The sequence below is a fragment of the Fukomys damarensis genome, unplaced genomic scaffold (genome assembly GCF_012274545.1).
Source record: "Fukomys damarensis isolate Sample0158 unplaced genomic scaffold, DMR_v1.0_HiC HiC_scaffold_24, whole genome shotgun sequence".
Classification (NCBI taxonomy): Eukaryota; Metazoa; Chordata; class Mammalia; order Rodentia; family Bathyergidae; genus Fukomys; species Fukomys damarensis.
Genome location: NW_022900936.1, coordinates 53547198 through 53574988, shown reverse-complemented (window position 1 = coordinate 53574988; position 27791 = coordinate 53547198). Strand labels below are relative to the sequence as shown.

The window sequence follows — 27791 nt, the reverse complement described above, 5'->3', positions numbered from 1 at the left end:
AGATGACTGAACACTTCAAACAGTAGCCATGCGACGGCCTCAACCTTAGACTGACTTGAAATTTCTTCCACAAGATTAATTAGCCCACTGCCCTTAATCTCTGTTTCAGGCAAAGTCTCTGGAAATGAGCAAAATGCAGACAGATTTTATGCCAAAGAATAATGCACATGGTCTGGCGTCCAGCAGCCAATTTAGTCCTTGTTTCTAACTGGAATCTCCTGAGCCTGGTCTTTACTGGCTGCAGTTCTATCAGTATTCTGGTTTTCTGATCTCTGACCAGAATCTCCCATCAAGTACAGCTAAGCATTCCAGGCCTACTTCTTCAGCTGGCATCTCCAAACCTTTACAAGCTCTTTCCACGAGCCAGTTGTAAAGATAACCAGAATTATATGGTCAGGTAATGTCACAGAAATGGCCCCACTCTAGATTCCCAAATCTGTATCAGTCAGTGCTTACCAGGGAAACAGATTTAAGGCAAGATATACAAATATATAAGAATTACAAGATTGGGCTTACAGTGGCCACCCACAGAATCAGGTGTGGAAGAGTGCACAAGGTCTGTTTGTGTGCTGGAGATCTGAAGGATTCAGTTGAAGTCCTGGAGCTTGTTATAGTGTCAGATGCAAATCTCTATCAGGAGTCTGAAAGGTCTGCAGTGCAAGCCTACAGAGTCTGAGCTGGAAGCCAAGTGATGATGTCCAAGGTGAAGGTGAAGACTGGAGCTCCTGCTAAGAAACAGAAGTGAGACTTCCTTTTGTTTTCCTTTTATACTACTTAGGCGACAAGCCCATTAATTCTTGTCACTCACACCCAGTAAATCCCAGCAAATCTTCAGTAAATCTCCTCAGCCACACAGAGAACTGTGCTGATCCAATTTAGTTGGGCAGTTCTTACTCAGGTTGAGACAATCAGTTACCTGTCACATGGTTCCACAACAGGGATTGAATTTCTACCTGAGTTTTTATGGTAACACTCACATCATAGCACAAGGGCAGGTCGGTTGTTGGGCTAGATTGGATCTGTTGTCTGTGTGCCCAGTGTGGATAAATTCAAGGGGTATATTTGTTGGCTGATGACCTAGTTCTACATACCTGTAAGTCTGTTTTTGTCTTTTAGTTAACTTGTGTTATATACCACCTGTTCACTCAGTCTATGGGGCAGTAATTTCCAAACCTGGCAGAGTTAAAAAAAATGCTGGGGTAGCTTTAGAAATCTCACATTCTCACACTCCAGCCCCTGAACATCTGAATCAGTAGATAGAGGAGATGTGACTGGCCACAGAGTCTCACCTTCTGGCCCACGTTGCACCCATAATGCTGTTTTGTGATCACATTGTGCCAATCAACCCATGATATCCCATGCATAAAGCAATATTTAAAAAATCAGGAGGATATTGTGTATAGGTTGAGAGCGAAAGAGGTCAAAGCCACAGCTAGAGGCTAAATTGGAGACTTGACTTTGAACATCCAAGGCTAGGCAGGAGGCAGTAACATTAATTCTGTTTTGCCTGTTTTGTCTATTCTTGTCATATTCTGTCTCATGCTCCCGTATTCCACAGGCTGAGAATCCAGTTTCTGCCTTAAAATACTATCATTTTCATGTCTGTTATGTGATTCTGTGTCTGTGTGTGTTGATAAGTTTTTCCTTTCTCTTTTTTCAATTTCTACAAAAATGAAAGAGAAACACTGTATATGAAGCAGTTCCTTATGAGTGGAGAATAATTTTTTTTCTTCCATCTTGAGCACAATTGTCAGTTTTCAACAGAATGACTTTATCTATAAAGACTGATAGCATTGTCAGCAAAGCTGATCTTTTGTTAAAAACCATTTTCTTCTATAAGAAATCCTTTGGTGTTCATTCTAAATTAAGCCAAAATAGTCCTGAATGAATCTCATTCACTCAACAAGCATTGATCTGAGAGGATGCCAGCCTCCTTAGTTTATAGCCTGATAGGGAAACGGGCAAACACTGATGATGGATGAATGGCCAGGGCTGTGAAAAGAGGCACAGAGGAGAGGTCTTCCACTCAAGAGGAGCCTTAAGAGGAAGTGAGGCCTCAAGGTTGCATCCCAAGGGATGAAAAGTTGCTAATGAAGAGTAACCAAAGCATTGGATATGCTGCAGCTTAAGGATGAGAAAGCCTGGTGCTGCGGTGGGAACTGAGAATGGTCGTAAAATGGCTGACTGAATCTGGGAAGAGGTGAGGCTGGAGGGTTTAGATGAACCAAATCATGAAGGACCTTATGCGTCATCATAAGAAGTTTGAGATTTACAGTGTTCATAATTAGCCTTCTTTGTTTTCTCTCTATCACAGACCCCACAGATTAGAAATATTACCATTTTGTTTGTCACAAATAAACAGAGGCTGGAGGGTTTAGGAACCAAATCATGAAGGACCTTATGCGTCATCATAAGAAGTTTGAGATTTACAGTGTTCATAATTAGCCTTCTTTGTTTTCTCTCTATCACAGACCCCACAGATTAGAAATATTACCATTTTGTTTGTCACACAAAAACAGGAGCTTGCAAAAATAGGCATGTAAGTAGAAAAGACAGAACAGAGCAGATACCTGTTCATAGGATTCTTGTAAAGTTGGCTCATGGCTGGCTTTCGACAACTTGAGTAATAAACAGTTCCCAACACTGCTGTAAAAACTTTTTCTAACTGCTAAGGGTGAGTTGTATGTCTAGATTATGTGGACAGGATGTCTTATTCTGACAACCCATTTTGCTTCTGTGACTATGAGCTTTGATAATGCTCCATTCAAAAGCTGCCTTCAATACTGGGTCACTTAAGAAGCTTTCCTAGGCAGATACCTGGGAAATATTGCATCATTTCATTGCTGGGGAAGAGTGTTGTCTGTGTGCCCTTTCATGAGAAGAAGAGAACATAAGAAAGCCAGTGGATGGATTCCTCCAGAAGCGAACTCCACCTACCTTTTCTCCTATGAACCTCTGTATTTCTTTACTGCATCTGGCATAAATCTTAGCCATGTACAACTATGTGCTGAGACCAATGAGTCCTTCCAGTGAGTCTTGTAACATAGAGTTCTTGAGTGTTCCCAGCATGCATGCTATGAGTATTTACCCATAAATCTTTATTGAATGAGCCAAAAATTGAATTGTCAAAAAGAAATATTATTGTTCATGTTATAAATATAAATATGTATGTCTGCAAACATATGTATACCTCAAAACTGTATATGCAAATCACTTTTTTTTTTTTTGGTTTTTGAGACAGGGTCTCACTATGTAGTTGAGACTGACCTGGAACTCACTATGTAGCCCAGGCTGGTCTCGAACTCATAGCTATCCTCCTGCCTCAGCCTCCTGAGTGCTAGGATTACAGGCATGTGCCACCACGCCCAGCCATTCAAATCGCTTTTTAACTGTGTTTCTCAAATTGTTGAACTTGGTGCTGAATGTCTTTTAACTTTTGTCTTTAAATGATAGAGATGTGTCAGGTTTGAGGAGCGTGAAAAGGAAGAGCTACTAGATCTAAGGCAATTTCAGTTCAGAAGATCCAGAAAAGATTGTAACAACAGCAGAAGTTCTTGGAGTATTTATAGCATCCCAAGAAAACTTTTTTCTTTTCCTTTGTACTTGAAGAGACCCTTAATTTTGCAGCTTCTAGTATGCTAAAAGCAGCCACCATTATTGCTGTGCAACACCTTAATGCATTCAGCCTCTTCTGTTACATTAAAAACTCATTAGTATTTATGGAATAATAGCCACAGACTAGACACTTTCATAGCATTTATGTCGGGAAATTCTACCCCAGGCTTGCTGCACAAGAATTTCTTTTTAAATAACTAAAAGACATTCCTGACCTTTTATTGAGCATCACAGAGTGCTTGAAGGAGCTTATATCTGACCAGGAAACCTTCAGATTTCTTGTGGCTTCATCTTCATTTTTGAAAATTCTTTGGAGTTCTGTCCTTTCTTTCTTGGCCCTTGGCAATGGTGTCATCCCGTGGAGCAGCCCTCCTTAGGCCTTGCAGTTCCTTTCCCTTCCCTTTGTCTCTGCACTCAGAAAGATCTGTGAAATGATGATGGATTTACTGTGCTCTGTTTTCTGTTGAACCTTGAAAACCCGTATAGCAAAATTTGCTATCATCTAGAAGTGGAGAATATTGCTTCTTAAGCATGGCTGGGCTTATTTTTGATCTTTATTTCTTGCTTAATTGGAGATTGTCGTTCACAAATGGACTTTAATATAGAAAGCCTCTGGAGTTGTTAGTATCCAGTGTCAAGCAATTTCCCAACACTACGAAGTTTCACAAGGGTAGTTTTCTTTTTAAATTAATTTTATTGGTACATTTTAGGTATACAATATTATGACATTCATCACTGGAAATTTGTACCTTTACATGATCTATCTTGGTTCTTATTTTTTCCCCATTCCCCTGCCCTCCCTTAAACCCCTCCCCCCATTTACATAGACTTTGTTTCCATTTTTTCTTTTGTTCATATTAACTCCATTCCCTTCTTTTCCTTTCCCTAACCCCTCCCACTTCCCTTTCCCCTTTGGGCTTTTTCTTCCTATTTCACAATATCTATTATGCCTTTTGATCCTTATTTACACTTTCAGTTAAGGGTAGGTTTCTTAATAGGTTATTTACACATTTCTACTTTTGCTTTAGTGTCATCTCATCCTGTATTTTCCTCTCTTTTTACTTATCCTGTTGTCAGATAGCCATAACATTTATTTTGGTTCTTATTGTGCTTACAGCAGAATACTTTATATCACTTATTCATAATCCTAAAAGCAACTGTACCCTTTTAACTATATATCTTTGTTTATAATGACTTAATGGAAATGCCTATTATTCATGTGAGCCAAGATCAGTGATGGTGAACATTTTAGAGCTTTCAGTGACAAAAACAGTCTGCTGTGGCCTATGTGCCGTAGGTTTTCCACCACTGGCCTAGATTCTTTTAGTGATGTTTGAATGGGAGGGGTGAGTTGTTTTGTTTACTTGACTTGATTTTGTGCTTCTTAGCCAGTTGCTTTAAGGAAAGTACATTTTCTATTGATTGTATAAGCCTACTTAGCATCACATGGTATGAGGAAAAAGTTTAGTTCTAACTAAAGTGTAGGTAATTTGTGTAGGACCTTGTATTTAGAGGCTGTTTAATGAAATGAGTGTTGCAAGATTTCCTTGTGTTTGTGACCTCATTCATTTTAGAAGAAAATTTTCTGAAGCTTCCTGAAGCTGACTGATTTTTTATTCTAAAGAGAAATCAGTGTTGAATCCTCTGCATTGTGGCCTTCGGTATTTTCTCTTGCAGATTTCCAGAGACGTGGTCTTTCAGAGCCTACGCATCTGTGCTGTATTTTGACCCTTGTATGAGAATATTCATTCAAGCCAAAAAAGTTCAAACAAAACACCTATGCTACTGCCTCTACAGACCTAGGTAACTCTTCTTCTTTCAATTTTCCTAGAGTTTTCATTTACAAAATTGATATAATTTGCAAGTAGATATAAATTGTCAAAGTGAGGACACTGATTTTGATACAGTATGTTTGCATTGCAAATAAAATTCAAACTGCATTCAGGAAGGTTTGATAATGAGTATTCATGTATGACAATATATTTGACAGGAATAGCAACACACTGCAGTGAACATCTAAGTTATGTAAACACTCAAGAGTAAAAATTTGCTTTTCACTTCAGCAAATCTTAAGTGTTTTGATTGTGACTGATTGCATTAAAAGATCACATTTCACTTATATTTTCTGCAGACATAATATATTGAACTGTCATATCACATATACTATACCATATAATGATGTTTTAGTCAATGATAGATTGCATATATGATACGAGCCCCATAAAATTATAACTCCTAGTGATGACATAATTCTAAGTGCGTGCTATACTTAATGACACATTTCTCAAAACATGTTCTTATCACTAAGCAGTGCATGGCTGTACATACTTGTATTTTCTTATGTACATTATACACATAGAATGGACAAATATATAAGTATATGTGGCCCATTGATATTTTATATGCTTTTATATTTTAGTTTAAACTATCTTAAGCTTACATTTCCATATTATAAAATCTGTTTCGTCCAGCTATTCATGCAAGCAGTGAGTCTGAGATTTTACTAGATAAAAGGCATAAAAAAGCTAAGATTAACTGTAATTTTAAGGACCTTACTCTCTACTAGAAAAAAAGTTTAATTCTTAGGTCTATATAGGTACCTTTTACTTGCATCATTCTTTGATCCCTGCAGTGATCCCGTGGATTGGATTTTATCATCACTAGTTTAGGGATCTGGATAACTCAAATATTCTAGCTGCAGTTCTTACCAACCCCAATTTGATGCTCCTTGCTTGTATTACATTAACCCTGTGTACTAGACCTAAATTTTTTTCATGTTTTTCTCCATAATGAGTAGTTGCTGGCTTAGGGCCTTGTAATAATTCATATTGACATTAATATTTAGAAATGTAGATCTTTGTACTGTACTCACTATTTATCAGTGTATCAAAAGTTTTAATTTTGCTTTCTGATTATACTAAAGATAATCTTTTGAAAATAAAGTATACATAGCCTGAGACTTCCTCTGTAAATTAGTCAGTCCATTACGTAGTAAATGTTAAAATAATGTTTTCACTGGTCCTCATCATTCTTGGATACCCAGGGCCTCCTGGATCAGTCAGTAAGCTAATTTAATTATTCTTCCTAATGAGTTTGAATTAGAAAAAGGTGTAAACTGGGGAGGGATGGAGTGCAGTGGTAGAGTGCTTTCAAGGTCCTGGATTTGTTTCCAAGTATCACAAAAAAGGAGATAGAGGGAGAGAGGGAGAGAGAACATTTGTTGCCTCTAGAAGAAAAAAAAAGATTTAAGTCTATGGAAAATAATGTGCTTGTCTCTATTTTCTGAGTTTCATATACCTAAATTATATGGATTTATACCAAATGTGGGTTTTTTTCCATTTAGTATATATCTTTTATCCATCTTTTACAGTGATATTCTTAGACACATAATGTTAGAAAAGAGATTTAGTGTGTCACATGAATATTTGTTTGTTTCGTAAAAGAGACTTCAGGAGGCTTAAACCTTTACCAAGTTTCATTTAGTGCTTTGATAAATTGTGAAATCTGATATTTGATGTCTGTGGTATGGAAAGTATTTTTTAATGGCTTTATACCTTAGGACTTGCCTCTCTATCCACTCACCATATTTACTTGCATATAATTTCCCTCATAGGTGTTCTAGTGGAAAAAATCTTGCATAAGAAATGCTTGGCATTTCCTCCTTGTTTTCACACCCCAATTGGATAACCCCTTCCATTTTCCTTTCCCGCAAGACAGTGTAGCTCTAATAGCTGTTTTAAAATAGATTAAGAGCTGAGATTGACCCTATTTCTCTAAAGTAGGGCATTTAAATGCTATTTTTCATACAGTTTGCCACTCTGATTCCACTAAGCTTCTGAGAATGAAATGGCAACCTAAAGCTATGCCTAAAAGGACTCTGTAACCCTGAAGTATAACTTATAACAATCAGTGTCTTCATTTCAATTCTTTTTCTCCACTTTTCTAAGAAGAAGGAAATGCATGGATCCCTGTAGGTGCCTCTGCCTTCTCTGTGGCTGCTGTACCCCAGCGTGCCCATTCCAATCAGAGGAGGGCACAGGAGAACATCTGGTGCTGTCTCATTGTTTTCTGTCCTTGATTGTATTCTATTCAGCATATCTATTCATGACTTGGATAAAAAAACCTTATGCTTTTGGAATTCATAACTGACCATGACCGAGGAGAACTATCTTCTGTCAGGCATAATAGAAGCAGGATGTGATAGAGCTGAAGTCCAGTAGATAAACATGAACAGAAATGTACGGATCACTGTACAGATTTAAAAACCTATTATGTAAGTATAAGCTTGACTGTGATTTACAAGAGAAAAATACATAGATGTTTTAATTAAGCACAATGTAGTATAAGCTGAGATTGTAACAGGGTTACTAAAAATGGTTGTGGAACTTAAAAGCAGAACAAGATAGTCATAGTACCGGTCAGTCATGTCCTGCTTATATGGTGCTTGGAGGGAGATGCCCAGATAGGGATCCTTCAGGAGAGATGAAGTCTTACTGAAGTGTCTAGCTCACAGGAAATCAACCATCCGGTAAGGGTCCATTGATAGACCTGTGGAGGAGGGAGGACTTATGGTTGAGTGAAAACATGAACAACAATATCATGTGATAGTTGGAATTCTAGAAACAGAACTTCAATAGCTGAATCGAAGTAGATGACAGTTGCAGCTAGTTCAGCATGAAAGCGATGGAATACTTCTATAAGGAAGAGACACACAGATCTCATTTCCCAACAGTGCTTAGTATAGGGTGTTTAAGAAGTCAAGCAGTAGGGAGCCATTAAAGCTTCCTCAGTGTCATTGCTGACTCAGTGTTTCCATGCTAAAGAACTGAAACCATAGCCCAGTGTTGTAAAGGAATAGAGCCAGACCTGGGCTTGTGTGTACCTAGCGTTTGCTTCTGTAACAGTGGGTTTTCGACCTTGATATTCAAAGCTTCCCTTATTGGGCAGAGTTTGGGGATAAACCACTTCAGAGTGAGTTGATGCCTCATATAGCCAACCTATGGTTGGACACTAGTCCCCAGTCCAGTTAGCAGATTTAATGTCCAGAACACTAAACAACCAATTTGGTTTCTCAAGGTATTGGTGGCTTGAGGTGCATCAAATCAGAGGGCCATGAGCATAGTAGGGGATTAATGAAGTTGCTCATCCTCCAGCTCCTAAAGGGACTTCCATCTAAGAAGAGCAAAGATAAGTCTTTGGAGGAGTCTAGATTGTAGAAGAGGTTACTACTTTAGGAAGCATTGTAGCTAGGTGATTTTTCAAGGTTTCTTCAAGGATTACAGGCATGTGCCACCACGCCCAGCCATTCAAATCGCTTTTTAACTGTGTTTCTCAAATTGTTGAACTTGGTGCTGAATGTCTTTTAACTTTTGTCTTTAAATGATAGAGATGTGTCAGGTTTGAGGAGCGTGAAAAGGAAGAGCTACTAGATCTAAGGCAATTTCAGTTCAGAAGATCCAGAAAAGATTGTAACAACAGCAGAAGTTCTTGGAGTATTTATAGCATCCCAAGAAAACTTTTTTCTTTTCCTTTGTACTTGAAGAGACCCTTAATTTTGCAGCTTCTAGTATGCTAAAAGCAGCCACCATTATTGCTGTGCAACACCTTAATGCATTCAGCCTCTTCTGTTACATTAAAAACTCATTAGTATTTATGGAATAATAGCCACAGACTAGACACTTTCATAGCATTTATGTCGGGAAATTCTACCCCAGGCTTGCTGCACAAGAATTTCTTTTTAAATAACTAAAAGACATTCCTGACCTTTTATTGAGCATCACAGAGTGCTTGAAGGAGCTTATATCTGACCAGGAAACCTTCAGATTTCTTGTGGCTTCATCTTCATTTTTGAAAATTCTTTGGAGTTCTGTCCTTTCTTTCTTGGCCCTTGGCAATGGTGTCATCCCGTGGAGCAGCCCTCCTTAGGCCTTGCAGTTCCTTTCCCTTCCCTTTGTCTCTGCACTCAGAAAGATCTGTGAAATGATGATGGATTTACTGTGCTCTGTTTTCTGTTGAACCTTGAAAACCCGTATAGCAAAATTTGCTATCATCTAGAAGTGGAGAATATTGCTTCTTAAGCATGGCTGGGCTTATTTTTGATCTTTATTTCTTGCTTAATTGGAGATTGTCGTTCACAAATGGACTTTAATATAGAAAGCCTCTGGAGTTGTTAGTATCCAGTGTCAAGCAATTTCCCAACACTACGAAGTTTCACAAGGGTAGTTTTCTTTTTAAATTAATTTTATTGGTACATTTTAGGTATACAATATTATGACATTCATCACTGGAAATTTGTACCTTTACATGATCTATCTTGGTTCTTATTTTTTCCCCATTCCCCTGCCCTCCCTTAAACCCCTCCCCCCATTTACATAGACTTTGTTTCCATTTTTTCTTTTGTTCATATTAACTCCATTCCCTTCTTTTCCTTTCCCTAACCCCTCCCACTTCCCTTTCCCCTTTGGGCTTTTTCTTCCTATTTCACAATATCTATTATGCCTTTTGATCCTTATTTACACTTTCAGTTAAGGGTAGGTTTCTTAATAGGTTATTTACACATTTCTACTTTTGCTTTAGTGTCATCTCATCCTGTATTTTCCTCTCTTTTTACTTATCCTGTTGTCAGATAGCCATAACATTTATTTTGGTTCTTATTGTGCTTACAGCAGAATACTTTATATCACTTATTCATAATCCTAAAAGCAACTGTACCCTTTTAACTATATATCTTTGTTTATAATGACTTAATGGAAATGCCTATTATTCATGTGAGCCAAGATCAGTGATGGTGAACATTTTAGAGCTTTCAGTGACAAAAACAGTCTGCTGTGGCCTATGTGCCGTAGGTTTTCCACCACTGGCCTAGATTCTTTTAGTGATGTTTGAATGGGAGGGGTGAGTTGTTTTGTTTACTTGACTTGATTTTGTGCTTCTTAGCCAGTTGCTTTAAGGAAAGTACATTTTCTATTGATTGTATAAGCCTACTTAGCATCACATGGTATGAGGAAAAAGTTTAGTTCTAACTAAAGTGTAGGTAATTTGTGTAGGACCTTGTATTTAGAGGCTGTTTAATGAAATGAGTGTTGCAAGATTTCCTTGTGTTTGTGACCTCATTCATTTTAGAAGAAAATTTTCTGAAGCTTCCTGAAGCTGACTGATTTTTTATTCTAAAGAGAAATCAGTGTTGAATCCTCTGCATTGTGGCCTTCGGTATTTTCTCTTGCAGATTTCCAGAGACGTGGTCTTTCAGAGCCTACGCATCTGTGCTGTATTTTGACCCTTGTATGAGAATATTCATTCAAGCCAAAAAAGTTCAAACAAAACACCTATGCTACTGCCTCTACAGACCTAGGTAACTCTTCTTCTTTCAATTTTCCTAGAGTTTTCATTTACAAAATTGATATAATTTGCAAGTAGATATAAATTGTCAAAGTGAGGACACTGATTTTGATACAGTATGTTTGCATTGCAAATAAAATTCAAACTGCATTCAGGAAGGTTTGATAATGAGTATTCATGTATGACAATATATTTGACAGGAATAGCAACACACTGCAGTGAACATCTAAGTTATGTAAACACTCAAGAGTAAAAATTTGCTTTTCACTTCAGCAAATCTTAAGTGTTTTGATTGTGACTGATTGCATTAAAAGATCACATTTCACTTATATTTTCTGCAGACATAATATATTGAACTGTCATATCACATATACTATACCATATAATGATGTTTTAGTCAATGATAGATTGCATATATGATACGAGCCCCATAAAATTATAACTCCTAGTGATGACATAATTCTAAGTGCGTGCTATACTTAATGACACATTTCTCAAAACATGTTCTTATCACTAAGCAGTGCATGGCTGTACATACTTGTATTTTCTTATGTACATTATACACATAGAATGGACAAATATATAAGTATATGTGGCCCATTGATATTTTATATGCTTTTATATTTTAGTTTAAACTATCTTAAGCTTACATTTCCATATTATAAAATCTGTTTCGTCCAGCTATTCATGCAAGCAGTGAGTCTGAGATTTTACTAGATAAAAGGCATAAAAAAGCTAAGATTAACTGTAATTTTAAGGACCTTACTCTCTACTAGAAAAAAAGTTTAATTCTTAGGTCTATATAGGTACCTTTTACTTGCATCATTCTTTGATCCCTGCAGTGATCCCGTGGATTGGATTTTATCATCACTAGTTTAGGGATCTGGATAACTCAAATATTCTAGCTGCAGTTCTTACCAACCCCAATTTGATGCTCCTTGCTTGTATTACATTAACCCTGTGTACTAGACCTAAATTTTTTTCATGTTTTTCTCCATAATGAGTAGTTGCTGGCTTAGGGCCTTGTAATAATTCATATTGACATTAATATTTAGAAATGTAGATCTTTGTACTGTACTCACTATTTATCAGTGTATCAAAAGTTTTAATTTTGCTTTCTGATTATACTAAAGATAATCTTTTGAAAATAAAGTATACATAGCCTGAGACTTCCTCTGTAAATTAGTCAGTCCATTACGTAGTAAATGTTAAAATAATGTTTTCACTGGTCCTCATCATTCTTGGATACCCAGGGCCTCCTGGATCAGTCAGTAAGCTAATTTAATTATTCTTCCTAATGAGTTTGAATTAGAAAAAGGTGTAAACTGGGGAGGGATGGAGTGCAGTGGTAGAGTGCTTTCAAGGTCCTGGATTTGTTTCCAAGTATCACAAAAAAGGAGATAGAGGGAGAGAGGGAGAGAGAACATTTGTTGCCTCTAGAAGAAAAAAAAAGATTTAAGTCTATGGAAAATAATGTGCTTGTCTCTATTTTCTGAGTTTCATATACCTAAATTATATGGATTTATACCAAATGTGGGTTTTTTTCCATTTAGTATATATCTTTTATCCATCTTTTACAGTGATATTCTTAGACACATAATGTTAGAAAAGAGATTTAGTGTGTCACATGAATATTTGTTTGTTTCGTAAAAGAGACTTCAGGAGGCTTAAACCTTTACCAAGTTTCATTTAGTGCTTTGATAAATTGTGAAATCTGATATTTGATGTCTGTGGTATGGAAAGTATTTTTTAATGGCTTTATACCTTAGGACTTGCCTCTCTATCCACTCACCATATTTACTTGCATATAATTTCCCTCATAGGTGTTCTAGTGGAAAAAATCTTGCATAAGAAATGCTTGGCATTTCCTCCTTGTTTTCACACCCCAATTGGATAACCCCTTCCATTTTCCTTTCCCGCAAGACAGTGTAGCTCTAATAGCTGTTTTAAAATAGATTAAGAGCTGAGATTGACCCTATTTCTCTAAAGTAGGGCATTTAAATGCTATTTTTCATACAGTTTGCCACTCTGATTCCACTAAGCTTCTGAGAATGAAATGGCAACCTAAAGCTATGCCTAAAAGGACTCTGTAACCCTGAAGTATAACTTATAACAATCAGTGTCTTCATTTCAATTCTTTTTCTCCACTTTTCTAAGAAGAAGGAAATGCATGGATCCCTGTAGGTGCCTCTGCCTTCTCTGTGGCTGCTGTACCCCAGCGTGCCCATTCCAATCAGAGGAGGGCACAGGAGAACATCTGGTGCTGTCTCATTGTTTTCTGTCCTTGATTGTATTCTATTCAGCATATCTATTCATGACTTGGATAAAAAAACCTTATGCTTTTGGAATTCATAACTGACCATGACCGAGGAGAACTATCTTCTGTCAGGCATAATAGAAGCAGGATGTGATAGAGCTGAAGTCCAGTAGATAAACATGAACAGAAATGTACGGATCACTGTACAGATTTAAAAACCTATTATGTAAGTATAAGCTTGACTGTGATTTACAAGAGAAAAATACATAGATGTTTTAATTAAGCACAATGTAGTATAAGCTGAGATTGTAACAGGGTTACTAAAAATGGTTGTGGAACTTAAAAGCAGAACAAGATAGTCATAGTACCGGTCAGTCATGTCCTGCTTATATGGTGCTTGGAGGGAGATGCCCAGATAGGGATCCTTCAGGAGAGATGAAGTCTTACTGAAGTGTCTAGCTCACAGGAAATCAACCATCCGGTAAGGGTCCATTGATAGACCTGTGGAGGAGGGAGGACTTATGGTTGAGTGAAAACATGAACAACAATATCATGTGATAGTTGGAATTCTAGAAACAGAACTTCAATAGCTGAATCGAAGTAGATGACAGTTGCAGCTAGTTCAGCATGAAAGCGATGGAATACTTCTATAAGGAAGAGACACACAGATCTCATTTCCCAACAGTGCTTAGTATAGGGTGTTTAAGAAGTCAAGCAGTAGGGAGCCATTAAAGCTTCCTCAGTGTCATTGCTGACTCAGTGTTTCCATGCTAAAGAACTGAAACCATAGCCCAGTGTTGTAAAGGAATAGAGCCAGACCTGGGCTTGTGTGTACCTAGCGTTTGCTTCTGTAACAGTGGGTTTTCGACCTTGATATTCAAAGCTTCCCTTATTGGGCAGAGTTTGGGGATAAACCACTTCAGAGTGAGTTGATGCCTCATATAGCCAACCTATGGTTGGACACTAGTCCCCAGTCCAGTTAGCAGATTTAATGTCCAGAACACTAAACAACCAATTTGGTTTCTCAAGGTATTGGTGGCTTGAGGTGCATCAAATCAGAGGGCCATGAGCATAGTAGGGGATTAATGAAGTTGCTCATCCTCCAGCTCCTAAAGGGACTTCCATCTAAGAAGAGCAAAGATAAGTCTTTGGAGGAGTCTAGATTGTAGAAGAGGTTACTACTTTAGGAAGCATTGTAGCTAGGTGATTTTTCAAGGTTTCTTCCAATGTAAGATTTCTTAGAAACCTCTACTTTTCGGAGTCTTAAATATCGTGTACTTAATGTTATATATGGCTACTTGGTTATATATGGTTACTTGGTCTTAGGCAACAAATGTTACTGATTATCTTTGGCTTTGAATTCTTTAGCTTTAGTACAGAAATAACTCAAATTTATATAGGCATTAAATCTGCACATTAGCACTAAATAATGGAATAAAATGGTCACCTTTGAAAGCTCTTAAAGGGAGGCAAAGACAAAATGTCTGTTTGAATGTGTTGTTTTTCATTAACATTGCTTAAATATAAACATACAAACTTGGAAAGGAGCCCAGTGAGATGGAATTTTAGTCACCCTGCCTTCCTAGGATACTGGATGCAGTCCAATAGCTTCAAAATAAGCTGTCTGGGAACCCTGCCCTCATGATCTGTGGCTGAATACTGTGCAATGCTATGCTTCTGGGACACTCTTCAGTGTTTTAGTGCTGTTTTACAAACCCTAATACTCCACCTACCTAAATGGACTAAAACATAATTTGTAAAATCTGTTTTGCAAACTGTATCTTGTGTTTGTGTTTATGAATTTTTGTTATCTTAAATGATTTATTTTTTCCTTCTTGGATACAAAATTGGGTCAGTCAAACTTAGATTTTTTTTCTTTTTTTGAAAGATCCCAACAATGAATGTAACTGTACTGTATCCATAAAATGTACCAATAAACTCAATTAAAGCTGAAAAAAAATGAAAACAGTAATGGGGAAAAAAAAGAAAAAAGAAAAAGTCTTGCTATGTAGTTCAGGATGGCCTTGAACTCACTATATAGCCCAGGCAGACCTTGAATTTGTGGCAATCCTCCTGCCCCAACCTCCCGTGTGCTGGGAATACAGGTGCACTCTTAACCATACTTGCCTCAGATTTAGATTTGCGATTCAGCTGTGTCATTTACTCATTAGAGACCTTTGCAGTTTCTTAAGACTTACTGTTCCTCCTCTGTGAATTGGGAATTCTTCTGCCACTCAGGGGCATGGTGAGGATTAAAATACTATGTTTCATTTTAAGCATAAAACACTCAGCAGAGCTCCTGAAATATTTGTGAAGCAGCAGTAGTTATTAAGTTATTACACAAAGTGGGAGCAACGCCCACTGTGTGCAAAGCACTCTTGTAAGTTGGCTTGTATTGTCAACACAAGGAACTGCACTCCTCCATATTGCCTTTATTTTGTGAGGCGAAATCAGTAGGTTAAAAAATAGATAAAGAAACATCAGGTAATTATAAGTGCAGTTAAGAAAAATAAAGCAGGGCAGGAAAGAAAGAATTACAGGAAGTGGATGTCACTTTTGAAAAGAAAATTAAAGAAGTAACTTTGTGTTTAGGGCTGAACAAGTCAGTGAGAGAATGTGTTATTTATCTCTGCATTTCATACCACTCCGAAATTTAGTGGCTTCATAATGGAAGTAACCATTTATTGCTGTGTCTATAGGTCAGTGATTTGAAGATGGCTCTGGTGTTATTGATGCCTTCACTGGAGCTAAAAGACTGATAATATCCAAGGTGACTCCCACATGGCTGGACAGTGGGCTCCTTTTTGCAAAGGCTACCATACAGGTCCACCTGAGTCTTTTCATGACACAGTGCCTGGCTGGCTTGCACCAGAGTGAGCAATTCAGGAGAACAGAGTGGAAGCTGTACACTTTTAGAATTCAGCCTCCACAGCACACACTACCACTCTGTCATATTGTTGGGAGTGGGGGTGATGTTAGATGACAGCCTGGGTACCAGGAGGGAAGAACTCCTCATGACACAGAAGAGTGGACTGCACAAGGAGTCATGCAAGAATTTTGGGAAAGGATGGGTTTAGGAAGAGAGGCCAGTGCTGTAGTGTAAAGGCAGAAATTGGAGGGCAGTGCATGAGGCAGACAGCAGTCAGCAGGGCCACAGGCGGCAGCATGGCAGGAGATGGCTGTGCTGAGGGTGGGGTGACTGGAGCAGAGAAGTGGCATTTCCTGAATTAGATTTTTAAATGACAACTGTGTCTGCTGAGAGGAGAACTGATTTTATGGTAAAGGGAAGGAAGACATATTAGGTAGTTTGGATCTGTGTATTTTAAGGGGGAAACGGGAGTGGCTTGGGCTCAAAAAGTGATGAGAAGCATTCCGTTGTAGACAGGGGGAGCCTTGCTGATGGTGGGATGTGGAGTCAAAACAAAATGAGGGGCCTGGAAGGCCTTCTCGGATTTTCCCCTGAACAGAAACAAATGGGAAAGACGGGAGGTGCCACTGGATGAATTAGAAGCAATGGTTGATGAAGTTCTTTCCACTTTATTCTGGATGCATTGAGTTTGACAGTTCCATTTGGTGTCCTGGTAAAACTATCAACATTATACTGGCCAGAAAACTCTGGATTCTGTCTCATTACATGTTGTAAGGAATAATGATTATAATTATTTTATGAGTAAACCAGATAAACCCTCATAATTAAAAAAATAATTATGATGTGGATTTTCCAATGTAGCTATGATTTAGGACTATAGGCTAATTCCTGTATTAATAAACGTTTAGAATTACAGTGTTCTTTACTTATAATCTTTTCAATTTAAAATGTAAAATATTTGATACTAGTAAACATTTTTGGGGCATATGGGTAAGTGCAGAAATTCAACGTCAATAAAAGTTTAAGCTGAGCATGTTTGTGCATATCTTTAATCCCAGCATTCTGGAGGCTGAAACAGGAGGATGGCTGCGAGCTCAAAGTGAGTTCAAGGCCAACCTGAGGTAATAGTGACTCCTTTCAAAAATAAAATAAAAATTTAAATTTCTATAGGTTTTTAAAATAAATCAGTCTAGAGGCCGGGGATTTAGCTCAGCGGTTCGGTGGCCTGCCTTGCAAGCGCAAGGACCCGAGTTCAATCCCTTGTACCAAAAAAAAAATAAATAAAAATAAATAAATAAATAAAATAAATAAATAAAAATAAAATAAATCAGTCACTCAGAGCACCGTGTCATGCTCTACCCTGCTTATACACTCATATGTAATTATTTAAAATATACAGTAAATTATTTATGTAGCAAGCAGACATAACCAAAACAATTGGTGGAAAGTGGTTTAAAGGTAGAAGGCAAATGTGTGAAGATCAGAAAAAGTGGTGGCCTGAAATATGTCCAAGGAAAGTGAAATATAAGAAGAGGGTAGAAAAAATAAGGAGGCAGAGGCTACAACCTTAGGTTGTAAGCAGAGGTTAGGTAAATGAAGGTGTGAGAGAAGAGTTGGGAAGAAAGTCCTTGCCACTGAGGCACCGAGTCCAGTCACAGAGAGGATGCAAAGCCCTTGTCTTCAGTTGCAACGACTGAGGAACAGAGTTGAATGGGGTCTCTTCCAGTGGTCGCACTTCTCAGGCTCCTTTTATCTCCAAGAGTCTATTTAGTCGTAATAGCAGTAGTAGTAGTAGTAGTAGAGAGAGAGAGAGAGAAAGGAGTAAGGGAAGGAGGGAGGGAGAGGGAAAGAGGCATCAAGTCGGTGGCAGATCCCAATATTCCAGACAGAAATTTAAACAAATATATATCCATTCATGTATAAGAATGGGAAGCTTCTTCATCACCCAAGTCTATGCATACAGTTAGTTACTTCTTTTAAATTGTGGTAAATAGTTGCAGAATTTAGATTGTAATCCATTATGCAGAAAATCTGGGATCGGTTTATCTCACTGATACAGATATGGATGACAGCATAGTTTTGATCTTTGTCACTTAAAATGAAGCACTAATGCAGAGTAGACATGTTTTGTGTCACCTTTCCTTTTTATGCAATATACTCAAATATTTAAATTCATACCATACGTAAGGGATTACATCATTGATCACAGTCTCCTCTTAACTTCCTTTTGATTCTGAAAAAATGATTTGGTCTAAAATAACCAATTCAAACCAGATAAAAGTATGTAATTAGAATGTGATAAAAACCAAATAATAATTCCAGTATATGAAGTATAGAGTTTTTCCTCTTCCTGACAGATAATAGAGACACATTTGCAGTGTACCTAGGTTATAACTTGTATGAGTATTATTCACTGGAAAAAAAATCAAGGGAACAAACTGAGAATTACTTTACCTTAAATTTTATGGACGTTTCCTGTAGTCATATAGTGGTCTCTGAAAATGAACATTAAAATTAAAAAATCAGTAACATATACAGAGTTCATTATTTTAACTTAAATTATTAAACAATTGAAGTAGATGAATTTTTTTTTATTTTTTTAGCATTAGGTAAATCATCAGATTTCTGTAAGTCCTTCAAATTCTTGGAAGTAAAATAATTTGTCTAGCTACTTAATTTCATTTGGATTTTTGGGTTTTTTTTTTGTTGTTTTTGTTTTTTTGAGAAAAGATCTCACTATGTAGTTGAGACTGATGTGGAACTCACTAAGTAGCCCAGGCTGGTCTCGAATTCACAGTGATCCTCCTGCCTCGGCTTCTCAAGTGCTGGGATTACAGGCGTGTGCCACCAGGCCCAGCTTTAATTTCATTTTTAATCCCCAATGTATTTCTCCTCTAAAACATATTTTGGGGGAATTAGGTAATAACAACACATATTAAATACTTAGTATGAACCAGAATTGTTCTACATACTTTAATTACATTGATATATTTACTCTTTGTAATAACCCTTCAAGGTAGATATCATTGTCATCACCCATTTACAATAAGGAAGTGGAATCATGGGAAATAAAGTGATTTGATCATTCTTACGGTGCTCTACCAGGTACCCCTTGGTCTGGAACCCAGACGAATGGACTCCAGACTGTCTGAATCTTATTGTTCATCATGAAGCTGCTCTGTCTTCAGTATACCTGTACTGCTTCTGTAGAGATGATGGAAGAGACTCACAGATGTACTTGATATAAACAGACTCCAGCTGAGAAACATTTATGTGCAGCCTATTTGTACAAACAATCAGTGAAGAATTTGGATTCCTTCTTACATTGTTTAAAAGGCAACTCTACATCAATTTATCCTTTAAAGGCTGTAATGGATTCACTGCAAAATTCTTGTTTTTTGGGGGTTTTGTTTGTTTATTTTGGTACTGGGAATCAAGCTCAGGACTTTGTGCTAGTGAGGCAGGTGGCAGAACCACTGACCTAAATCCCCCACCCCTCACTGCTGAATTCTACAAGAACTTTAGAGATCTAATGCCAGTACTCCTCAAACTCTTTAATGAAATTGAAGGAGAAACAGTACTCCCAGAGTCTTTCCTGGAGTCAAATATTACCTGATTCCAAACCAGAAAAGTACCCAATCAAAAAAGAGAACTACAGGCCAATTTCTTTAATGAACACAGATGCAAACATCTTTAGTAAGATATCGGCAAACAGAATGCAGCAGATCATCAGAAGCTCATTCATCATGACCAAGTAGGGTTCATTCCAGGGATGCAGGGATGGTTCAACAAACATACATCAATAAATGTAATACACCACATAGACAGAAATAAGAACAAAAATCATACGACTGTCTCAACAGACACAGAAAAAGTATTTGGCAAAATCCGACATCCATGTATGATACAAACACTGAAGAAAATGGAAATAGAAGGTCTTTACTTCAAACTGATAAAAGCCATCTGTATCAAACCAACAGCCAACATCATTCTAAGTGGAGAGAATCTGAAAGTTTTCACTCTAAAATCAGGAGCAAGTCAAGGATGTTCGTGATCACCACTTCTATTTAATATTGTTCTTGAAACATTGACTGTAGCAGTAAGATAAATAAAAAGGATATGGATAAGGATCGAAAAAGATAAATTATTATTACTTCCTGATAACATGATTCTCTGCATAGAAGACCCCCAAAACTCCACTGAAGACTCCTAGATCTAATACCCAAATCTGATGGTGTAGCAGGATACAAAGTCACTACTTAAAAATCAATAGCATTTTTGCAAATGAATAACAAACAAACTGAGAGGAAAATTATAGAAAAAATACCTTTCACAATAGCATCAAGAAAAGTGAAATAGGAATTAATCTAACGAAGGAAATGAACTCTACAAAGAAAAACTACAGTACTCTTAGAAAAGGAGATTAAAGAAGATATCGGAAAATGGAAAGATATCCCTTGTTTCTGGATAGGCAGAACCAGTATAAAAATGGTCATACTCCCAAAACTGTTACATAGATTTAATGCAATCCCCCAAAATACCAATAACATTTTTTACAGAACTGAAGAAAGCAACCTAAAATTTATATGGAACTAAAAGAGACTAGAAGAGCAAAAGCAATTCTAGGCAACAAGGGCAAGGCAGGGGAATCACAATTCCAGACTTCAAATTGTACTACAATGCTTCAGAAACAGCATGGTATTGGCAAAAACAAAGAAACAAAAACAAAGCAGACTCACTGATCAATGAAACAGAATAGAAAATATAGAAACACCTCCAGCAACACTCAGCTATGTTATTTTTTGACAAAGGGGCTAAATCCCTTTGTTGAAGGAAAAATAGCTAGCCTCTTTAACAAATGGGAAAACTGGCTATCCACATGCTAAGGGTCGAATATAAACCTGTATCTCTCACCATGTACTAAACTAAAGTCAAAATGGATAAACATCTGAACATTAGTATAAAATTAGTATAAAATAAAATGCTGGAAGACAAAATAGGTAAAACTCTCAAAGACATGGGTATAGGCAAAGACTTTCTGAAAAAAATATCATTTGCCCAAGAAATAATACAAGAGGGCTGGGGATTTAGCTCAGTGGTTCCACCACCTGCCTCGCAAGTGCAAGGTTCTGAGTTTGATCGCCAGTACCAAAAAAAAAAAATAAATAAAAGAATACCAAGAATAAACTATAATAGTACATAAGATCCTAATGATGTAATTGACAATGTGAAATGGGAAGAAAGTATCTAAAGGTGTGGGGAAAGTGGGAAGGGTAGGGGAAAGGTAATAAGGGAAAAGAAAAAAAATATGAGAAAATGGAAATGAAGTGTTGGTAAAGGGGGAGGCGAGGAGGGGGTGTGAAGGGAGGGCAGGGACAAGGGGAAAAAATGAGAACCAAGACCTGTCATGTAAAGGTACAGGATCCCAGTGATGAATGTAACTGTACTCTATACCTAAAAAGTACCAATAAACTCATGAGGAAAAATAAATAAAGAATTAAGAAGTAGGATCACATAAAACTAAAAAGCCTCTGCACAACAAAGGAAACACTAACAGAGTGAAGACACAACCTATAAAATGGGGAAAAAATTTCCAGCTACTCCTCAAAGAACTAATATCTAGACTATATAAACAACTCAAAAAAATTAGAGCCCCCCAATGTAAAGATCCAATTAAAAAATGGGCATCTGTAATGAGAAGACTCTTCTCAGATGAGGAAATGCTAGCAATCAATAAAGACATGAAAAAATGTTTAACATCACTGGCCATTCAGAAAGGCAAATTAAAATAACATACTCCATCTTATTCCAGAAGTAGTGGCTGTCTTCAAGAAATCAACCAATCCAAATACTGGTGAGGCTGTGGGAAGGAAGAAATCCTTCTCCATTGTTGGTGGGAGTGTAATTGATACAACCACTATGGAAATCACTATGGAGATTCCTCAAAAAATTAAAAAGTAGAAATTCAATTTTACCGAGTTGTTTACCTTCTCAGTATCGTCTCAAAAGAATTAAATACAACATACTGCAGTGATGTATGCATACTCAAGTTTACAGCAGCACCATTCATGTTAGCTAAGTCTTGGAAACAGTCTATGTGTCCATCAACAGATGAATGGATTTAAAATGGAGTACTACTCTGCAATAAAAAATGATAAATTTAAGTTATTTGTAGGAAAATGGATGCACTTTGAGACCATAGTGTTAAGTAAAGTAACTCAGACACACAAGTTTAAATGTCACATGGTTTCTCGGATACGAGAAACTCATATATCTGTCTTTTTTTCTATATAAGACAATAGGAAAAAAGAAAAAGAGGTGTAATACAGTGCAGACAGTTTATCTAAAAGTGTACCTTGAATTAGTACAATTATTCTACCTGCTTTATATGTTCTTTGGCCTGTAAGTCTAGTTTTCAATCAGTATATATGATAATTTACTTTATAAGGTCTTATAAATAAATGAATTTGATGCTAAAAAAATAAAAGAGGGTTGGGGGGAAGAAGGAAATTGAAGTATGTTATGTCCATGTACCAGTCCTCTACAGTGAATATAATTATTATGTACTGCAAACACGTACTAAGAAAAATTGAAAAATGATATTAATGAAGAAAGCTTGGTGGTTGCCAAAGCCTGCTGGTATTGAGAAGTTATGGGAAGATGTGTGGCCACTTCCTTTTTCGGGGTGATCAAAATGCTTTCAAGTGGACTGTGGTTTCATTTGGACAAGTTCATATATTAAATATTACTGTAATATATACTTTAAAATGTAGAATCAGAGCCAAGGGATGTAGCTCAATAGGAAAGTGTATCCTAGTGCTCAGAAAGCCCTGGGTTTAATCTCCAGCACCATGAAATAATAAAATTAAATAGTGAAAAAACCCTAAAGCTGAAGCTACGGCTATTAATATATACTTGCTAGATTAGCAGTTTTTCTCTAAAAGGACCTGATAATAGACATATGGGCATATTCTGTCCTTCCACATTTTCTCATTCATTTTTAAAACCCTTAAAAAATGGGGAAAAAAACCACTATTAGGTTTGAGGCTATACCAGAAGAAGCCAGTCGCTCCCTTTGATCCATGGGGTCTATTTGGCCTGTTTCTGGTGGAGTCTCATTGGAATATATGGATCTAGACTCTCCCTTCTGCCTGAACAAATACTTTTTTCTATATCTTACAATGTTTTGACTTCAAGAAATGGTCTACAATTGTCTGCTTGCCTCTTGCTAAAACTTCCAATACCTTTGTTATTCAGGGTTCTCCAGAGACACAGAATCAGTAGCACATAGTGGAGACGTTGTTATGGGAATCACTTCACATAAGTATGAAGGCTTTGAAGTCCTATGGTCTGCATTCTATGAGCTAGAGGCCCAGGAAAGAAGGTAGCATAGTTCAGCCTGAATACAAGGGCCTGAGAACCACACATTCTGATGTTCTAGGGTAGAAGGTGGATTTCCCAGCTCAAGAAGGGGTTGAATCAGCCTTCCTCCACCCTTTTCTCTGTGCCAGGCCTCGATGGGTTGTTAGTGCCCATCCACAGTGGGGAGGAAGGGTCTTCTTCACTCAGTCTACCAGATGTTAATCTCTTCCAGAAACTTCACAGACACATCCAGAAAGAGTCCTTTACCAGCCATCTGGGCACCCTTCAGCCCACTCTAGGTGACACATAAAATGACCTGCAGTCCACCATTCTGAACACTGAAGACATTGGGGGACCATGAGTCTCCTGCTTGTACAAGAGTAGAACACAAAGGAAGAAAATGACACACACAAAGCTTTGGGCATTCTCAAAACAAATATTATTCTGGAATGTTTCTTTCTATAATGATTAAACTAATATTTTAAAGCTTGACTCCAGGGACTCTCTAGTTTTAATGGCATTTAGGCATCTTCTGATCTACAGAGCTTTTCTTACCTATATTTTGTTCTCTTTGCATTTATAGATACATACACATGCTCATTTTCCTTTTTCCTTGATTTTTCTAGACTATCTTTTCTGTCACTAAAACAATGTATCCTGAAAACAAAAACTTCTTGAGCAATAAAGCAGGAAATGTGCTTTTAGTAGTTTAAAATGACATATTAATGTGCATTTTTGAGCATTTCACTTAACGATAATTGTTTGGGGACTGGGAGAAGCAGTTTATCCAGTGTCAGTGATGATCTGAGGAAGAGGGCTACACATATTAACCAGAAACTTTGACAGTGAAGCAGTTGCATAATGTTTTTCTTTTAAGAAAATTACTCTATTTCATATGTATAAATGAACATGTGTGTGGGCAGAGATTTTCTTGTCTCACCTCTAAAGTTCCTTTGCATAAGTAAAATTACCAAGTATTAAAAGGCAAAGGATTTCTTATTAGGTATAAAGTTTACTAATTTATCACCTGGATATAACTTGCTTGATGAGTCTTTCTTAATAATTACATATCCCTGGAATATATAATCTTACTAAAGACTTACATATTTTAAAATGAAAATCTGACTTGATTATGTTCTTTTTCCTTTCCAGAAAGTATTTGTATGCCACATCTTCTTTTAAAGGAACACTTAAAAATGAAGTTAAAAAGGCGCAGGAAGCCATGAAGATTGGTATGTGATCACCAGTGGCCCACGTCATTATTGTTCATTCATTCAGCAAACATTAATTCAGCATTTATTCTGAGACATGCACTGCTCTGGACATTGTAGGCATTAGGTCCTACCTCTGTAGAACTACATAGCAAGTCTTTTCATCGCTGGGTTAAAGGATGTACATTTTAAGTATGAATTTGAACATACTTGGAATTAATTGGTATATATTAGGAACCTTCATAGTCACGATACTGTCAGATCATATTAGAGGTCAACGTTACATTTACTTTAAGAGGAATTTAAAAAAAAAGAGGAATTTTTTTTTTTGAACTCAGGTCCTTGAGCTTGTGAGGCAGGCGCAGGGCCACTGAGCTAAATCCCCAGCCCTTATGAGGAATTTTTTATATACTCTTCCTACAGCAAAGACAAACCTACCCTTCCTCAGTCATCTGGGAGTGAGAATAGTTCTACATTACATTTTATAGATTCTATAACATTTTTAGATGACCAAAGGTTGACTCATACTTTTGAATTTGTGCATGTAAAGTTATAAATTGTCACACCTACGAGGAAGCCTGATAGAAGATAAAAAATGCCTAAGAGCTCTGACGTGAACATAGGATTTTTCTGAGATCACGATCTGTATGTCATTCTCACTGGTCATGTCTATGTGTATCAAAGGCACTCTCTTAAAATTGATTGAAAGAATTTCACTGTACTATAACTATTTTGCTTCTACTTCCAGCTGAACTCTTATTGAAAGAAGCGCAAATCAAAGTAAACCAGCCTGACAGAACTGCTTCATCTTCTGCCCAGGTGCGCCCTGTAAAGTGTGGTCTTAAATGGCACCCATGTCACTGGCTTTTCTTGTTCATAGTCCTCTCTCATCATCTACTTCTTACACTTTTAAGTGTAGATAGGCTCAAAAGATTAAAGATTAGTTTGATTTTATCACAGGCAAACAGCTGTTGAGGACAGGGGAAGGAGAGGAAGCCCAGCGAATAGGGAGATGGCTGACGCCAAGAGCAGAAGTGAACAAAATATCTGGTGAATTTGGGAGAGTGAGGAAGTGCCTAACAACCAATTTCTTTAAAATGAAAAAGGAAGTCATGCAAGAAAAGGAGAAAATAATGAAAAGCTAGTAGAAAAAACGTAGCCTATCAAGTTTCCTTGAAAGTATCTTTTCAAATTATAGCAATCCGTGAACCTAAATAAATGGGAAAGCAAGAAGAGGACTAATAAGCGATTCTTCTTTCTAGTGCTAAGAGTTATATGCCGTAATTATGAATATTAATAACAATGCATCCAGCTTACAAAGCTCTTTTCTTATAAGTTACTCCACACAGTTCATAAACATCCTCTGTATTTCTTCCAATGTGCCCACTAGTAGGATAAGTTATAAAGAACTATTATTATTATAGTGCATTTCAGCTAAGAGAAAAAGAGTATTGCTGCAAGACATATATTGTAAATTTACTAACTTTTGCTAAGAATATGTTACAAAGCTTTGAACCATGGTAAATCAAAAAGTTTATCTATTTGCTTGTTACAAAGGGATGAGTAGGAATATGAAGAAAGAATGCTTTTTGTCACCTTTCCTTCATCCTCTTCCACAGACTAAATATGTGAATCCTTTCAGTGATTTTTCCCTAGACTTTTAAGAATCAGGGACGTGGCTGACAAGGAGCTGGCCTATCTAAGGGTCATGAGTAAAGCATGAAGTCAAAGTGCCCTAGAGCTGAATCTATCCATGATTTCCTCCATGTTCTCTTACTTTCTTTCCTTTCACTTTTTTTTAAGGTAAAGGTAAACCTATCTCATTGCAATTGAATTTTTCATGGTTTAAATTTTTTTCTATTTTGTCTCTCAGAAATCAGTTCCCTTTACTTTCTGTATTTGGGAGTCAAGACTCTTGCTTTCTTCTTGCTTTAGCTGGCTCCTTTCACTGCCCCTCTGCTCTGTAGGCCTAATGAGAGTGCACTGCCAGGAAGGATGGGGATATCTTTGACCAGTTTGCTCTGTTGCTCTTAAGTGCCCAGGTTAATTTAGTGCAGAGAAGAGAGCAAAGTAGAATGACCTGAATTTTTGACCTCTTAAATGCTTGCAGGTAGTTGAATTCGAATGGAATATTTACCAATCATTTTCCATTTTCTTTTACCTGAAAGAGGGTGCTAATCGTGTTCCATCGGCAGTGTACACATCCAAGGAGGTGGCTGCCTTTCACATCAAAGTCTGTGCTTATTTGTGAGAGCAATCCTGTTGACTTATTCCTTTTCTGCTTGGTTAGAACAAGCGCACTAGAGATAGGGTAGTGAATGAGCCAGTATAGCAGATTAAAAGACTAGATATGAAAGACAGCTGGCCACGGATACTGTAATGCTCTGAAAAGGAAAAGCCAATCGATGAGGTCACCTAGACAGAGGAAATACTAGAGGCATCCTGAACTTGACATGAAGGGGTTTTCTGACTACTAACAAAAATTTATTAATTACTGTTTTTAATGATAGAAGTCAGTGATTACATAGTTGAACATTCTCTGTTCTCACAAAGCCCAGATCCTAGGTATATTAAATAACTCACCTAGGTTTTCCTGTAGTTTGTGCCAAAGCCATTATGCCATTGTGGGGAGTGAAGATTCTTTGTCTGAAAGCCTGAGGGTACATCTAAATACATGCAACAAGAGCATAGTGGATTGGGATTTGGTTTTGTTTCTAACTGTTGGAACTTAAAATTTACCAAGGATCTATTAAAAATGTACCATGCATTAGGCAATGTGAGCTGTTATTGCTACCCTTGAAATATTTGGATAACAGGATGTCAGCTCTCTTTTTGTCAACTTTATGTTCTCTCCCAAACCAAATGAACTTCTCTAGAATATATTAGAGAAAGCTTTGGAAGATGTAGAAGCAAAGCATAAGAATCTTAAAGAGAAACAAAGGTAAGAAGACATAAGTTTTTCTCTTTGTAGGGATCCTTGGTTCTGTGTGTTAAAACAAATTCTGGTTTATAAGTAAGCATGTTTGATGATTATTGTAACGATATCTCTTTTTCAATTTGTGATATTTTATAATATGAATCCTAATATGATCAAGATTCCCCAGCCAAGATAAACAATGTAAAAAAAAAAAAAAAAATA

At 37.1% G+C, this 27791-nt stretch overlaps 1 protein-coding gene across 1 annotated transcript in view; it reads left to right on the top strand.

The window, feature by feature from the left end:
- The window catches only part of Morc1 (MORC family CW-type zinc finger 1), a 193912-nt gene that overhangs the window by 44286 nt on the left and 121835 nt on the right, over positions 1 to 27791 (top strand). Inside the window, exons 9-12 of the mRNA XM_010630190.2 lie at positions 5293 to 5418; positions 24594 to 24673; positions 25401 to 25471; positions 27529 to 27593. Coding sequence (XP_010628492.1) covers positions 5293 to 5418; positions 24594 to 24673; positions 25401 to 25471; positions 27529 to 27593 — 342 coding nt within the window. The remainder of the gene's footprint in view (positions 1 to 5292; positions 5419 to 24593; positions 24674 to 25400; positions 25472 to 27528; positions 27594 to 27791) is intronic.